Here is a 15,171-nt window from a genome sequence, read left to right on the forward strand (position 1 = left end):
AAAGCACTCCAGCCACTATAGACATGTAAATACAAAAACAACAAAACCATGTTTGGTACTCACAACTTGGAAACAGAAGATTAGAAAACAGAAATCACTTCTCAAAGCTGAGAGAAAAGCAGGCAGACAGACAAAGACTCAGACACAAAATTCCCTCCACCCAGAGTTGAAAAAAATCCTGTTTCCTGATTGGTCCTCTGGTCAGGTGGTTCAGATACTTCTTTCCAGGTGAAAGAGACGTTAACCCTTAGCTATCTGTTTATGACAGTTCTTCTGGATTGTGAAGAGAATAGGAGAGTGATGGAATCTTTTGTTTTCAACATTTAAAATGGTAGGGATAATTTTCTTACACAGTTATTGGCTTTTCCATTTATAGATTAATATTCAAAGGTAACTTACATGAAGATGGGATGCTGTTACTGGACACAGTAAAATATCTGCAGGAGCAAAAACAGGAGAAAAATCAGATACACGCACACACACACACACACACACACACACACACACACACACACACACACACACACACACACACACACACACACACACACACACAAACCCCTCAAAAGTCATATTCAAAGTTGTTGATAGCAGTGGGATCCTTGGCAAAATGGAAATCTCAGCTGCAGGTGGGAGGTATATTGCCTTCCTTCTTTTGTGCTTTTAATACTGTTCAGCTTATCCTGCAATTCAACTGGGAAACCGAATGACCATTTGCCAAAATTAGAACCCCAATTATGTAACAAGTATACCTGCAACTCTCTGCAAAACATATGTGAATATTCCAGTTGTAAAATTAGGGTTTAGAGTGGCCTGTGGCCATTTGGGGTGCACAATCATTTCCGCAAGTGTACCTGTTACTTCTTCCTTTGAAAATGTGTTCCTTTAAATCTATACTTGCATTCTGACAGGCGCTTTGCCACTATCCATTTTTAAAAAATATTTTCAGTTAATCTTTTCACACAACCCCCCTCCACAAAACCAAAAATGGGAAAAAATCAAAAACTGAAAAAAAATGTAGAGAGGAGTTTTCTTCAAGTATTTTAAAAAATCCTTAGCGAACATAGATGCTGGAACTGGGGTTCCTGCCACCGCCACCCCCCCCCCACCCCCACCGTGGCTTGTAGTGGTTTCCATCATATACAAGGTTTTACAGTTTGGTTCAATGGCTCTCAGCACCCCTACTATACAAATTGTTCCAGCACCATGGCTCTCGGCACCCCTACTATACAAATTGTTCCAGCACCGTCGTCAGTGTATGTAATGCTTGTTGAAGTTGCCAAATTAAAAATAGTAGAACATGAAGTGCTCTATTACCAGTACACATGCTGCACCAGCAGTGGCAGCAAAACTTCCCCACACTGCGCTGGCTATCCTGAACTGAAGAGACCTCTAGGGGTGAAATAGTCACTTGGTCTCTGTGCTTATTCAGTCTGTCCTCTGTTCTGTGACCGCCAACAATTGTATCCAACAGTCTACTAATTGTGATGGTGATTTCTGTGATAGGAACTCCTGTCCTCTAGGAACTGGGGTTAAGACCACGGGTTGTCAGATAGTAACTGTAATGTTAATTGAGCCAGTCTATAGATTTGTCTCTATATTCTGTTTAGTGACAGAAAGTTACACAGCCAGATATTTGGGAACTAGATAACCATCTAGCTCTCTAGCAGTTTGACTTTGGCACTAGCAAAGCTGGTCTAATCGTATATGCCTTTCAGAGTCTAAGAAAATTAAAGCACTATCTTCAGTTTGTTAAAGATCTGTGTCTATTTTGGTCTTAATTAAAATTATAATGCTAAAGTAACAACTTTTGGTCACTACCAACCCTGTTTCAGATCTGAACTAATGACCTAATACTAAAAGGTTCCTTACCTGTTGCACTATATCTGCTAAAAGTACTGACAAATCAATGAAGTACAGTTAAAGCATAAACCATCAAGCTCTTTCATTGTGTTTGTCCAGAACATGTTCATTGTTCTTCTGGATTGTAAAGCAATGGGTCAGTGATGAGACTTCTGCTTTATATTGTGAATTTGGAAACAGTTCTCTTAGTCAGTTTTCACTTTTTGCACTTACAGCTGGCTACTCAAAAGTCCTTTACTTGGGGATGGCGCATACTGATGGTGGGCATAGTAAGAGAAGTAGCATCTATCTATCACGTTCAGTACCGCTGTTCACTGCTGTTGGTAGCAGTGGAGTGAGTGCATTTGGCCAAGTGGAAAACTCAAAACTGTCTATCTATTCAGATAGATAGATATACTTGTTAAATGCAGACAACATTCTTGGTGCTATACAAGACACTAATAAAGATAGTTCCTATCCCAAAGAGCATTGCAGTCTAAAAGACAGACAATACAACAATGCACTCTGAGAGACCCACAAGAAGCTCTTATAGTACATATATTTTATGTTCCTTCATCCCTTATTTTATAATGTTGAAGTGCAGAGTTAGAGAATCTTTTGAAGGGGTTCGAATAAGGAAACCGTGAGACCCTGATGCACTGGAATAGGGATGCTGTTCTGCAGGGAGGTTGCAGCATCCAGAGATGGGAAAAGGAACCAAGAGTTACCGAAGTTGCAGAATGGAGGATGCGACAGGAATCATGTTAAAAATGAGATACGAAATATCAGCCAGGACAGGGTTGTGTGATGAGATGTTTAGATTTGGTCTGGCTGGAGCCATTCAAAAGGGAGAGTGATATGATCTGATAGATGGGTTAGCAAGATAATATTAGCAATGGTCTTTTGGAGGGAAGAACGAAAGCAATGTGGACATTAGAGAGGCTAGAAAGGAGGAAATTACAGTAATCAAGGCAGGAAAATGTCTAGGATGTGGACACATTTTTTAGCTATTAGGGAAAAAAAGGGAGTGATTTTCTATATGTTGTGGAGAGAGCAGCAGAAAGAGTTAGTGACAGTCTGGATGCCTCGGTAAAAGGAAAAGGATGTGTCAAAGATGACTTCAGCACAGAAGCCCTGAGTGATAGGGAAGATGGATAGTTATGCAACAAATAAATTGGGGATCAAGCAGAAAGCAAAACATGGTTAATATTCAGATATTGAGTCATTTCCTTGTGGAAACCAATGCTAATGGTTGTTGAGTTCAATAATACCAATCAACATGGAATTACAGAACATGCTACTAAGAATGACATACCAGCTATGTTGTTTATGGGTTGTAATTTAAGGTCTTGCCTGGACTTGTTAAAACCTGATCTACAGAAGGACATTGGTAAGAAACAGTGTGATCAAATGGCCAGAAATGACCCGACTGCACAGTTTTCAGATACTCTTACTAAGCTAAGAGACTACCAAGATAATTTATGAAAACCTGGGGTGGTCCACTGTTTCATCAGATAGAAGAGAAGCCAGCAGTACCTAACCGAGCAGCAGTGTGTAAATGTAGCTAGGGCTTGTATGGATGTATATAGTTAGTAACCATTGTTATGTGGAATCCAACTTTGTCTGTGTGGTTTCCTCATATTCTTAGTGTTGTATAGACAGCAAAGACACAACAGTAGTATCTACATCAAGGGAGAAAGGCAGAAGGGGAGAAGTTTGGGAAATAAAATTAAGATGCTCGTTTCTAAACTAGTAGTGGGTTGCTGAAAAAAATATGCCAGACAGACAATCTGGCATATGAAGCCAGGACCAATATGCAGATGTAGAATTTTCAATCCTCAGCATACAGATAAAAGTTAAAACTATGCCTGGATGAAGTCACCCAGCAAAAAAAAGTATAAAAGGAGAAGAGGAAACCAAGGACAGAGCCACATGAAATGCAGACAGACAATGTGGGAGATGAGAGATTTGAAGGAGCAAATGGTTACTAATCCCCTGTCAGAGAAAAAGCTGTTACATATGATTTCTGGTACTTCACACTTCCAGTTGGGTCAGAAATGTCATTAAATCAGTCTTTCTTGTAATATTTGGGGACCAAAATTGATGAGTGGAGAGGCATCTGTGATACTCTGTACCTCAAAATAGCACCCTGGAACCTCCATATTCACCACTGTCATATGATTACGATAGGTGTTGTACGTTGTATGCCTTGTGAGGTATCATTTAAAAAATCTTGATCTGTTACACATTAATATCCTGTTGGATTGTCTGTACTATTATTGTACGTGAAGTTCTGAAGTATTGCTATATGTGTTACTGAAATAAGTTGTGAGGTTGGGAGACACCCACAGCTCAGTAGGGACACAAGAGCAACTATCACTGGCCAGACAAGTGGTGATGGCCCATCGGGAAGGATCCACTCTCTCAGAGACTGCTCAGAGAGGTCAGGTCCACAATGAGGGTAGCCTGAGCCATGTCACAGCAAGAATCTTTCTAGCAGCTGGAAGAAAGTATAAAAGAGTGACAGTGACATCATCACTTGGCCTTTTACCCCTCCCCGCCCCCCACATCTCAACACCTGGAAGATCATCTGGAAGCCAGAGACTTTGAACTAGGGAGATTGGTCCCAGGCTGGAAGGGAGTTCAGTCTGAGTACTGAGAACTGTGAGCTGCCTGTAACAGCTGTAAGAGTGAGAGACTCTTTTATGCAAATAAATTCTACAACCTCCATTCCACTAAATTAGGTGGGATTCCACTGTACTAGGGTTGGATGATTAATAAAATAAAATAAAATCAGAACAAAACCTTTCCCCACAACTGATCCAAACTTTTTCAGGTATTTTTTGGTATTAAGTATCTGACAGCAAACTCTCCGTAAAGAAGGCACTCCGTATCAGCTGTTGGGAGTTCTTTTAGAAGAACAGTGATGATCCAAACCACGCCTTTTGTGTTCACTGCAAAATGTAGATAATTTGAAGGGAGAAGTGGGTAATCTTTAATGTATTCATTCAAATCAAATATTTGGTTATGTGTTTTTCGATGGCATATCTCCTGCACCATCTGCTGAATGACAGCAGAGCAGAACTTGCACTGAAGGAGATAAACAGGCTTGGAAAGAGGCATCCCTCTCAATTTGCATACTCACAAGTCGGCAGTATCTTCTATTTCTACTGTGTAACTCAAGGCCGTAGTGCATCAACCTTTCCACTACCATCTCCAAAAAGGAGTTTAGGAAACAGAATGGGAAAACACAACTTCATTTCCACAGGATTTGAAGGACAAAAGGCAAAACATTGTTTAAAAAAATCACCCAGCACTAATATCTATGAACTGGGAAGTGGCAGAGATGATTCTCCTGAATATAAAGGTATATTCCTCGGATGACAATATTGGCTTCCAAAAGCTCCTGCAACATAATGAACCAATGATACCATAAAGCTTCTACTGAGTCCTTATGTCACCAATAGGTATAGTAGCTTTATCCTGAAAATAAGACATATTCAGACAGATTGAGAATAAGTTCCTGCATTTACCACCAGTATGTGGACAGGAAGCCAAAGAACAATATATCTTTCTGTTAAATATAGCTTCGAGCCTGACATATACAAAGATTACTTCTAGTGAGGCTTCTGGCAACCATTGTCACCGAAACCATACCCATGCAAGCTGTAAATTCAGCAGCTCTTTCAAACTAAGCAGGGCTGGGCCAGTCTTTTCATGACAGACCTCTAAGTGCTGCAGGATTCAGCAGTTGGCAGCCTTTCCTCAGAGTGAGTGGTGAAACAATACTCGGTGTGCTGGTAAGGTACATTTTGCTGCTCTCTTTCTGAAGAGTTAATTAAAATCCTCTGGCACTTTCTGTGAGTAGGGATGTTAACCCCTGGTGTTCTGACCATATTCTGCCTGCTTAAATCCATCACTTCTCCAACCTGACCCTGGAAATAGTGTCATAGTATGATATTTTTCTTCACTTTCTGTCCAAAACTATTGAGTATTTCTATGCACTGTTAAATGACAGTCACATTCCATTCCAAAGAACAGAACTTTCATAGACCACTGAACATCTCTCTGATGACAATCATTTTCAGTCATTTCATTAGTCATTGGGGCTCAACTTGAGCCAATGACCTAAAAGTGAAAGGCTTTGTAATCCTGTTACCATGAACTATCCAATTCCCAAGTATTTTGTAGGCCTGTCTGTCACAATAGAACTTTAATAGTAAAATGTTAGGTTCTTCCGCTAAGTGCAGTAACACACTTTTGTGAGATGTTGATTTATGATGCTGTTGTTGCTGTCCCTGCCTGCAGGTATATGGGATCTTGGGGAGCAATTACCACACAGGTGGGGTGCAAAATAAACTTTATTAAGAAAATGCAAAAACAGGGAAAATTTAATAGTGAGGGGTATGGGGTTTGTTAAGGTAGGCAATTGGGGAGGGAGTTCTTTTAGTATAGTATAGGGGGTTTTAATAGTGGGGTACAATACAGTGGGGTACAATACAGTTGGTAACCAACTAACACTGAAGTATAAATGTAACAGGTAGCTAACAATTTCTAGGTAAAGGGTGTGTCACAGCAGCATATAACCAACTAACAGTTATGGGTAAAATGTGTTAAATAACCAACAACTCTAGGTAAAAATGTGTCACAGTGGTGTAAATATAAAATGTGAGGTGTGTGAGAGAGAAAAAGGGTAACCAATGGGGTTTTATGCTAGACTTCAGTAATACAATTGAGGTTTGGCAGCAGTAGGAGCGGGGTGAACACGTGGGGGAAGGGATTAAAAGAGAGAGAGAGAGAGAAAGGCAGTGGTAGAGGAATGAGGTTAGGGGATGGGGGAAGAGGAGCATGTGGTGGAGCAGAAACCAAAGATAGAGGGGCTACAGAGGGAGATTTAAACTCAGAGAGACACAGAGAGCAGACAGGCTGCAAGTTTAAACAGCAGAGAGACTGCAATGAGTGACTGGGGAGCTCGGGGGGGGGGGATTGGGGCAGTGGGAAGACAAATTCAAATAGTAAAAACCTTATCTATCCCCTAACTTAATCAAACTTATATAAAATGACCAAGCAGCTACAGAATACAACCAGGCAATGATTTTCTAAACTTATCTTAACCAACAATTAGGCAACACAACAAATATCACAGAAACTTACAAGCTCTACAATCTTAACAAACTATGACTTATTAAATTAAAAAAAAAACAAGACCTATGGTGCACCTTATGCTATGGGGAGGTTACAGAGGGCAGAGTGGTATGTATCTAGGACCCAGCTCCCAAGGAAGCCAAGGGATGGTGGCTACAGCGGTGGATACAGCTGAAAGCAGAGAGCCCCAAGGCAAAGCCCACAGGAGCAGAGCTTAGCAGTGGCAAAGAGCCCTGTAGTTTAAGAGAGGTTTTAAGACACAGACCAAGGTTTAGCTTGAGTCTGTGTGCTGGGGAAACAGAGCCAGCAGCTAAAATAATAAAATAAAAGTATAGAAAGTTTTACAGAGGGATTCTTACCAGTCCCCAAGGCAGCAGCAAAGGCAGAAGCAGCAGCAACATCAGAAGAGGCAAGGAGGGTTCGGTACAGTCTCAATAATCAGGAGATCTCTCAGGTAGCAATTCGTTCTTCGTGGGGGGGTTTTCAAAAACGGGGGTACGCTCAAAAATAAAACGAGAGCGGAGAAAGGACCCCCCAGAACCCCTGGCTGATCAGACCAGGCAGCAATGCAGGAACCTTTCTGAGGTGTGTTTCAAAAATGTCTGGTTTTAAAGGCAAACTTGGGCAGTTTCCCACCAGTAATCCTGATAGGCTCCCTCTGTCACAGGGGAGGGGGCACAGGGGAAAAACTGAAGGTAAGCCCAGAGACATGCCTGGACATAGTCCTGTGCAATAGGTGACTCAAGAGCACATGAGACTATGACTCATGCCCAGGATCTTAAAACCACAATAGGCCTTGCAGCTCTGGACATTGCCTACCCTACACCAAGCCCAGGTTCAACGAGGTGATAACAGGACTAACCCTTTGAAAAGGGCAGTGGTCCCACTTAGCATGCAGCACAAGTGGCCATCCCTTTGAGAAGGGCAATGGCTCTTGTTAAACAACTTAAGGGGTCCTCCCTTTGAGAAGGGCAGTGGCCCTGGTAAACAACTTAACAGCCAGGGAAGGGCGGCCACAGGAGAACAGAAAACAAAATGGAGTCTGGGGAAACAAAATGGAATAGGGGAATAGCTGTAACGGACATGCCCCCCTTGCCGACCTGAACGGGCTGTGAGAGGGATGTCCCATGCAAAGACCAAAAAAAGAAAAAAAAGAAAAAAAAGGTTTTACAAGTCATCGTCTTCGTAGTATGGAGGTGGTGGTTTGCTGCTGTCCAAGGGGATGGAGTAATACCTCACCTGCAAAGGCAGGGCTGACACAACCTTATGAATTAGCTGCTTGACCACTGGTATCCCCAACAGAAAGGCCACAAGAACAATAGCCACAGTAATAAGCCACTGCTTGATGGACTGAGCCCAGGTCCTCAACCCCCAGCTGGACCACTGAGCTTGCCACCAATCCCACTGCTTACGCTCTTCACGAATCTGGACGGCGAGGGAGGATAGTTGGTCAGCCACGGCTGAGACATTGTTCCACCCAGGCTGAAGGCGCAGGCAACATTGTCCTTTAAAGCGAGGATCGAGGTCCTCCAAGGCGACACAAAAGTCCTTCTGTAGGATGGTCTGGATCAGAAGACGGTTCTGCTCGGCGTAGTTGGCTAGGATAGTGAGGGCGTCGCTGGTTCGACGAAGTCCTTCTACTGTGATGTTGGTGAGGGCCTCCAGACCAAGCGACAGTCCACGGATTTGCTGTAAAGTTAAACTGTATGAGAGGGGGTTAAACTGTATGTACCCTCCTATGACCATCTCGGTGGCTGACTTGAGTTGCTCCCATGCGGTGGCTGTTCGTCGTTTGCGTGGTGAGGAGAAGAAGGGGCGACGGTGGTGAAAGAGCCCTCCTCCCTTTATGACGAGTTGCCCGATGGCACATACCCCCTTTGGGAATGCGGGTAGAGCAGTCCGGGCAATGTTGTTCCCACAGAGCCACACTTGTCCTGGGGAAGAGGGTAAAAACTGGTCATGGATGGAGCTTCGCTGGGGGGATTTCTGGCCAGGTGGTATAGCGACCTCCATCCATAGTAGGTGGGCGGCTCTGACCTGTCTCAGTTCTACATGGGTCTGAGCTGTGGATAAGTATTGGGTGGGGTTAAACACTGTACTTGCTGAAAGATGATTAATAAACCTGGTGAACTCAGTGCGGTATCTTGAGCTTCCTTTCTTGGGGTTTGAGTTAGGCCGAGGTCCTATGAACCATTGGGTGCAATTGGGATACTGCCCCAACGGAGTGGGATTGGAGAAGCCAAAGAACACGATGCAGGGGGCTGCTGGGAGTGGTCCTGTCACCGCAACAGGGGCGAATGAGTTGGGTCTTCGGTCGTCGCTGGTGGTGTTGCACGTGAACAGAGGCCGATGAACCCAGTTTGTGTTGTTGCAGGCTGAAGCTGGATGCTGTGGAGTCAGGTTCGTGAGGGGGAGGAACTCCCAGAGGAAGGGGGACCCTCCCTCTGAGGCCTTTGGTCTTGTACAGGCAACGCAATCGTGTGATGGAGGGACATCTGACAGGTTCCCGATGAGGACCTCCTGTAGGGCGTAGGCTCTCAACCAGGCAACCAGAGGGTTTTCTCGAGGCGGGGTGGCAATCATGGCGACTGATTCCTACGGAGACATAAAAGAAAGGTGGCCCCTCTTAGGGCCTGTTATGACCGAACACTAAGCCAGTTGTGGTGGACCAGGTCAGGCTTGCCCCGTCCATCTATTTGAATATGATAGGTGTTAGGGAACCGGCCAGGTGTGATGATGGTGGCTGCTAGTGGAGTGCAGGTTCCCTGGGCATTGGGAATAGAGACCCACACTGGCTGAGAAATACTATAGGCAGGTTTCCAAGGTTCCCGTGGTTTAGGAGCAATTTCTGGCCATCGGCTGTATGCTGTATTAAGGGAAATGAGGGCTTGAGGCAGGACCCGGTCCCACCCCTTGTAATCAGGGGTGCCAAGTATGGCCCGAATCTGGGTCTTCAGCATTCCGATCCGTCTCTCCACGACTCCGTTGCTTTGGGGGTGATATGGCAGGTGGGTGTGAAGACGCACCCCCCACTGGGACACCGTCTGGTCTATAGCTTTACTGGTGAACGGTGGCCCTCCATCGGTCTGGATCTCTTCGGGTGCCCCCCAGGCAGCAATTACCTGGAGAAGGGCTACAGAAACAGCTGGTGCAGTAGATCGCCTGAGGGGAGAACACATTAACTGACGAGACCCTAGGTCAACTATTACAAGCCCCTTTGGATACTGTTTGGCCCCCGGGAGGGGGCCAATGAGGTCCATCTGCCAGGTTTTACCTGGGCTAAAGTGCTCAGGGCTATAAGCACCATGAGCATAGACAGGCTTGTTAGTGACTCGTGCCTGTTGGCAGCTCAGACACCCTTGAACAGCTTGGGTGCACTGCTGCCTAGACACGCTCGATGTTCGTCTCCCTCGGTCAGTCAACAGCTGATGTAGGGCACGGGCAGGCAGGTGCCCCCACTCTTTATGAAGCCAGGTGATGAAGGGATCACTGCAAGAGATAATGTTAACCTGGGATATGTTACACTTATATTCTCGGAGTTGTAGATCCAGGCTGGAATGAAGAGGGTTACTGTCAGACCTGTGTGAAGGACAATGAGTAACAAACCATGGCAGCTTGGACTGTGCTGCCAGTTGAGTAATCTGTGCCCATATTTCTTCATGAGCGGTGGGCCGTCCTTCTCCCATCAGGATGGACACGCAGTAGCTTGAGTCCACTCCCAGGACCACGAGTGTTTTCGGGTGGGCTGCCACAATGTGAGAGGCTGCCAGTAGGACGCCTTCTGCTTCGGCCTTCTGAGCTGAGCTGGAAAAATCTAAGGGTTTAACTTTGAGGGTGTTACAGGTAGCACACAGCATTCCTGCTTGGGGAGAAGGCGATGTGCCCCCATCAGATACAATCCAAGGGGCATAGGCACTCAGTTGGGCAATAGCCCCCGGCTCAGTGGGAGCTGCAGTGGAGGAGGACTTGAGGGCCCAATGTCCAAATACCTCCTGGGCCTGGTAAACGAGTCGCTCCCAGGTAGCAGGGGCTCCCTGGAACTGGGGGGCCGGGGTGAAGGTGAGGTATGGGAGAAGCTCCACATGAGGCCCCTTTAGGGTGCCTGTGGCAGATTTACCCCATGGGAGAGCACACTGGACAGCAAGCATGGCAATGCCCACAGGCCCATAACGATATTCGGGTCCTGACAACTTCCGGGCCTGATTGTGGACAGGGAGGTCCTCTTGGGACACAGTTACGGCCACATGGTCTGAGGACACAGTGAGGGTAATCTCAATAGGGTTGGTGGGATTCCATCGAGCCAAGGTGGGCCCAGAGCCCAACCAGGCAGCCAGGGAAGACACCGCCTGCTCGGCCTCTGGTGTCCAAGGGGTTTTAATGTTCCTGGCATATTGCTGCAAAACAGATAGTTGTGGCAACAAAGCAGCAGGGAGAAACTGTCTGTGATAGTTAATTACACCTAACACATGCTGCACTTCACGTCTGGGGGGAGCTACCCCCAAGGGGAAAGAATTCGTGAGTGGGTGGTAAGTTAAGTGGCGTAGCTGTCCCTTTTCTACAGTAAAACCTAAAAACTGAAAGGTAGAAGTAGCAGTGAGGATACTTTTAGGCAAACTGAGGTTCCACCCATCGGTGGATAAAGCGGCCTGAACCTGTTCAGTGACCTTTTGTACTTCAGTTGGTATGGTGCCAGTTATAAGAATGTCGTCCACGTAATAGACAATATGAATGTTGGGGAGGGATGGTACCTTCTCTAATGTGCGGGTTAGGGCCTCACTGGCACAGGCAGGTGAGTTTTTGTACCCTTGGGGACACGCTTGCCATTGGTACTGGGCTCCCTGGTAAGCGAAGTTTAACAATCCCTTGGGGTCATAGAGAGGGATCTGATAAAACATATCTTTTAGGTCTATTGTACAGGCCCATTGGTTAGTGTCGTCCAGTAGGATGCGTTCTATAGTGGGGATATCCCATTTGGCGGCGAATGCTACTGATCGTGTGTGTTTGTTAGCGGCGCGATAATCTATAACCATCCTGTACTCATTGGTTTTGTGTGGTTTTGGGATTCCCCATGCACTGGACAAGTATTTGCTCGCTGACACACGCCGAATCTTGTTATCATTAAGCAATGTTTCAATGAGCTGGGCAATGTGTGGTTGACCTTCTGGGGCTGTGGGTATGGTTCTGTATTTCCAGGGTGTGGGGTTGAGAAGTTCAGGTTCATGAGGGGCACTGGCACCCGATAGGGTGACTGGTAGTGCATCAAGCACGGCTTCGGCCAGTTTAAAACGCCGTAGCTCCCGAACCCCAAGGAGTGGCATGGGTCCCACTAGGGCCTGAAATGTTACTGGTGTGTGGCCTATGGATGCGTGTACCTTTACTTCTGCACGGGGTTCTGTGCTGTTGAGGCCTTGCACATAAATGGTGTGTCCTGTGGGGGTGTGAGGGACGTGAGGAGGAACAATGGACACCTGTGCCCCCGTGTCCAGCAAAAAGGGGATGACGAGACCCTTGTCAAAAACTAGCGGATAATAGGGGCGGGGGTCCCCTTGCCGGGTGCTGGCCGCCGCCAAGCACCCGGCCATTACCCGTTTTTTGGCTGGGAAGGTTCTGAGCGCTCTTCCCATCCCAGAGCTATGGCCAAGGCTCTTTGCTGCTCACTATTGAGCTTACGTACAACCTCCTTAGTGAGGCCCTTGTACAATAAGAACCCAAAAATTTTGCGTTCTGTAAATGAATGCTGTGAGTACTGGGGCCTGGGTTGTGAACTGGCATGTGGGGGGTGTGGACTGGCGTGTGGTGGGGGTGGACTGATGTGTGGTGGGGGTGGACTGATGGGTAGAGCTTGGGCTGAGGGCCATCTTATTTTCTCGAGGGCTTCATAGAGTCGCCCAATGGGGCGCCTAGCATACCCCCTTAGCCACAGAACTGCCCCAGTGTCAGGGGTGGTACTGCTATCCATGGCTAAGTCAATGGCAGCTTCATCTATGGGTATCTCGGTGGGGTCAATAACGTGTCTGAAGGCATTGACCTGGTTAATCTGAGCCTGAGTAAGCCCCAGAGGGTGTTGGGTAGGGGACCACAGCATGATGGACCCCCCTGCGATGGCACATCTGAGGGAAGAGATGTCCTTGACGCTTCCTCTGGGGACTTGGATCCCTTGAAGGGAGTGCTGTAAATGGAGGAAGGCCAGTGCTGGGGCGGTCAGGGGCCATGCAGTGTTAGATATTACCAGGCTCCCTGAGAGACCCCTGGACCAGCTACTGGTCCTGGCTAATACTATGCCCTCTTCTCTATCCACTAACTCTTGTCCGTTTTCCAGAGCCAGGCGGCCTAGCCACAGTAGTGGTGGCTCATTGGCCCCCCTAGCGGTGTCCGAGATGAACTCCTTCATCTCTGCTTTGGAGCGAGGTCGGAGTTCTGTCACCTGTGTGGTATTGCCCTGGTTATCAATCTTTATACGACTGATGGATACTGGCAGGGCTTCACCAGAGGTGACAGTGGGTGCAGGTTCATGGGCTTGGGCCTCTAGAGGGGCTGAAGGTAGGGCTTGGTATAGTGGGGTTTTCTTGAGGGGAGATGAGGCCTCTGGGTGGGTATATGGGGGTGGTTTTTCAGGGGATTTATTGGGACTGGGCAGGCTAGAGGTCAGCGGTGGTCCCTCCTGGCTAGCCTGGCTAGTGGCCTCCTTGGCTGAGGTCATTAGGGCCCCATGGAAAACAGTTAGTTTATCAAGGGCCTGAGCCAGGATCTCATAGGTAACTGTGGCTACCTTTTGGGGCTTATATATGTCATGCCACAGTTTCTTGGGCTTTCGAATTTCATCCAGCTTCTGCACCAGTTCTGTTAATATCTGGTGGGTGGGGGACCCCTGCAAAATTCGAGGTTCAGGGGCGAGCTTAGATGGAGCCCCCCCGCAGGCTTTCACAACCCTTCCCACCTCTCTCCAGAGGCGGGTGGGATCTGAATCTGCGGCTGGCTCTCCTGCCTTAGTGCAGACTGGCCAGAGGCTGGAATCAGCAGGTCTGGCCCTGAATGTGGGGTGGCAGGTTAAGAGGCACCCCACATCAGTGAGCCCCAGGTGGGTGGTATACACCCTGGAGCTCTGGCCTTTGCCAATAGTACAGACCCATTCTAGGGCCTTAGGCTGCTGTTTACTTTGCAGCAAGTGGTATTGTAGGTGGTTGGTCTGATCTTCCTCTGTCCCAGAGGTCTTGGCCTCTTTCCAGGGACAGGGAGGGCAGTAATTGTTACCCCAAGATCCTGTTCATGACGCCATGTCCCTGCCTGCAGGTATATGGGATCTTGGGGAGCAATTACCACACAGGTGGGGTGCAAAATAAACTTTATTAAGAAAATGCAAAAACAGGGAAAATTTAATAGTGAGGGGTATGGGGTTTGTTAAGGTAGGCAATTGGGGAGGGAGTTCTTTTAGTATAGTATAGGGGGTTTTAATAGTGGGGTACAATACAGTGGGGTACAATACAGTTGGTAACCAACTAACACTGAAGTATAAATGTAACAGGTAGCTAACAATTTCTAGGTAAAGGGTGTGTCACAGCAGCATATAACCAACTAACAGTTATGGGTAAAATGTGTTAAATAACCAACAACTCTAGGTAAAAATGTGTCACAGTGGTGTAAATATAAAATGTGAGGTGTGTGAGAGAGAAAAAGGGTAACCAATGGGGTTTTATGCTAGACTTCAGTAATACAATTGAGGTTTGGCAGCAGTAGGAGCGGGGTGAACACGTGGGGGAAGGGATTAAAAGAGAGAGAGAGAGAGAAAGGCAGTGGTAGAGGAATGAGGTTAGGGGATGGGGGAAGAGGAGCACGTGGTGGAGCAGAAACCAAAGATAGAGGGGCTACAGAGGGAGATTTAAACTCAGAGAGACACAGAGAGCAGACAGGCTGCAAGTTTAAACAGCAGAGAGACTGCAATGAGTGACTGGGGAGCTCGGGGGGGGGGGATTGGGGCAGTGGGAAGACAAATTCAAATAGTAAAAACCTTATCTATCCCCTAACTTAATCAAACTTATATAAAATGACCAAGCAGCTACAGAATACAACCAGGCAATGATTTTCTAAACTTATCTTAACCAACAATTAGGCAACACAACAAATATCACAGAAACTTACAAGCTCTACAATCTTAACAAACTATGACTTATTAAATTAAAAAAAAAA

The 15,171-nt window shown here is 46.5% G+C and overlaps 1 protein-coding gene across 1 annotated transcript; it reads right to left on the reverse strand.

The window, feature by feature from the left end:
- Positions 1 to 5,283: 5,283 nt before the first annotated feature.
- Positions 5,284 to 10,697, reverse strand: LOC127044704 (uncharacterized). The gene is made up of 5 exons (XM_050939775.1): positions 10,594 to 10,697; positions 9,110 to 9,582; positions 8,720 to 8,921; positions 8,227 to 8,676; positions 5,284 to 5,325 (listed from the first exon to the last, which is right to left on the reverse strand). The coding sequence occupies exons 1-5, from the start codon at positions 10,636 to 10,638 to the stop codon at positions 5,284 to 5,286; spliced, it is 1,212 nt and encodes a 403-aa protein (XP_050795732.1). The 5' UTR covers positions 10,639 to 10,697.
- Between the last annotated feature and the right edge of the window lie 4,474 nt (positions 10,698 to 15,171).

Source organism: Gopherus flavomarginatus, chromosome 2 (assembly GCF_025201925.1).
Source record: "Gopherus flavomarginatus isolate rGopFla2 chromosome 2, rGopFla2.mat.asm, whole genome shotgun sequence".
Classification (NCBI taxonomy): Eukaryota; Metazoa; Chordata; order Testudines; family Testudinidae; genus Gopherus; species Gopherus flavomarginatus.

Coding starts and splice junctions, on each gene's coding strand:
- LOC127044704 (XM_050939775.1), bottom strand. CDS start 10,638: ATGGGCACAGATTACTCAACTGGCAGCACAGTCCAAGCTGCCATG. Junction 9,583..10,593: donor GCACAGTCCAAGCTGCCATG/GTTTGTTACTCA, acceptor ATGTCTCCGTAG/GAATCAGTCGCCATGATTGC. Junction 8,677..8,719: donor ACCGAGATGGTCATAGGAGG/GTACATACAGTT, acceptor TTAACTTTACAG/CAAATCCGTGGACTGTCGCT.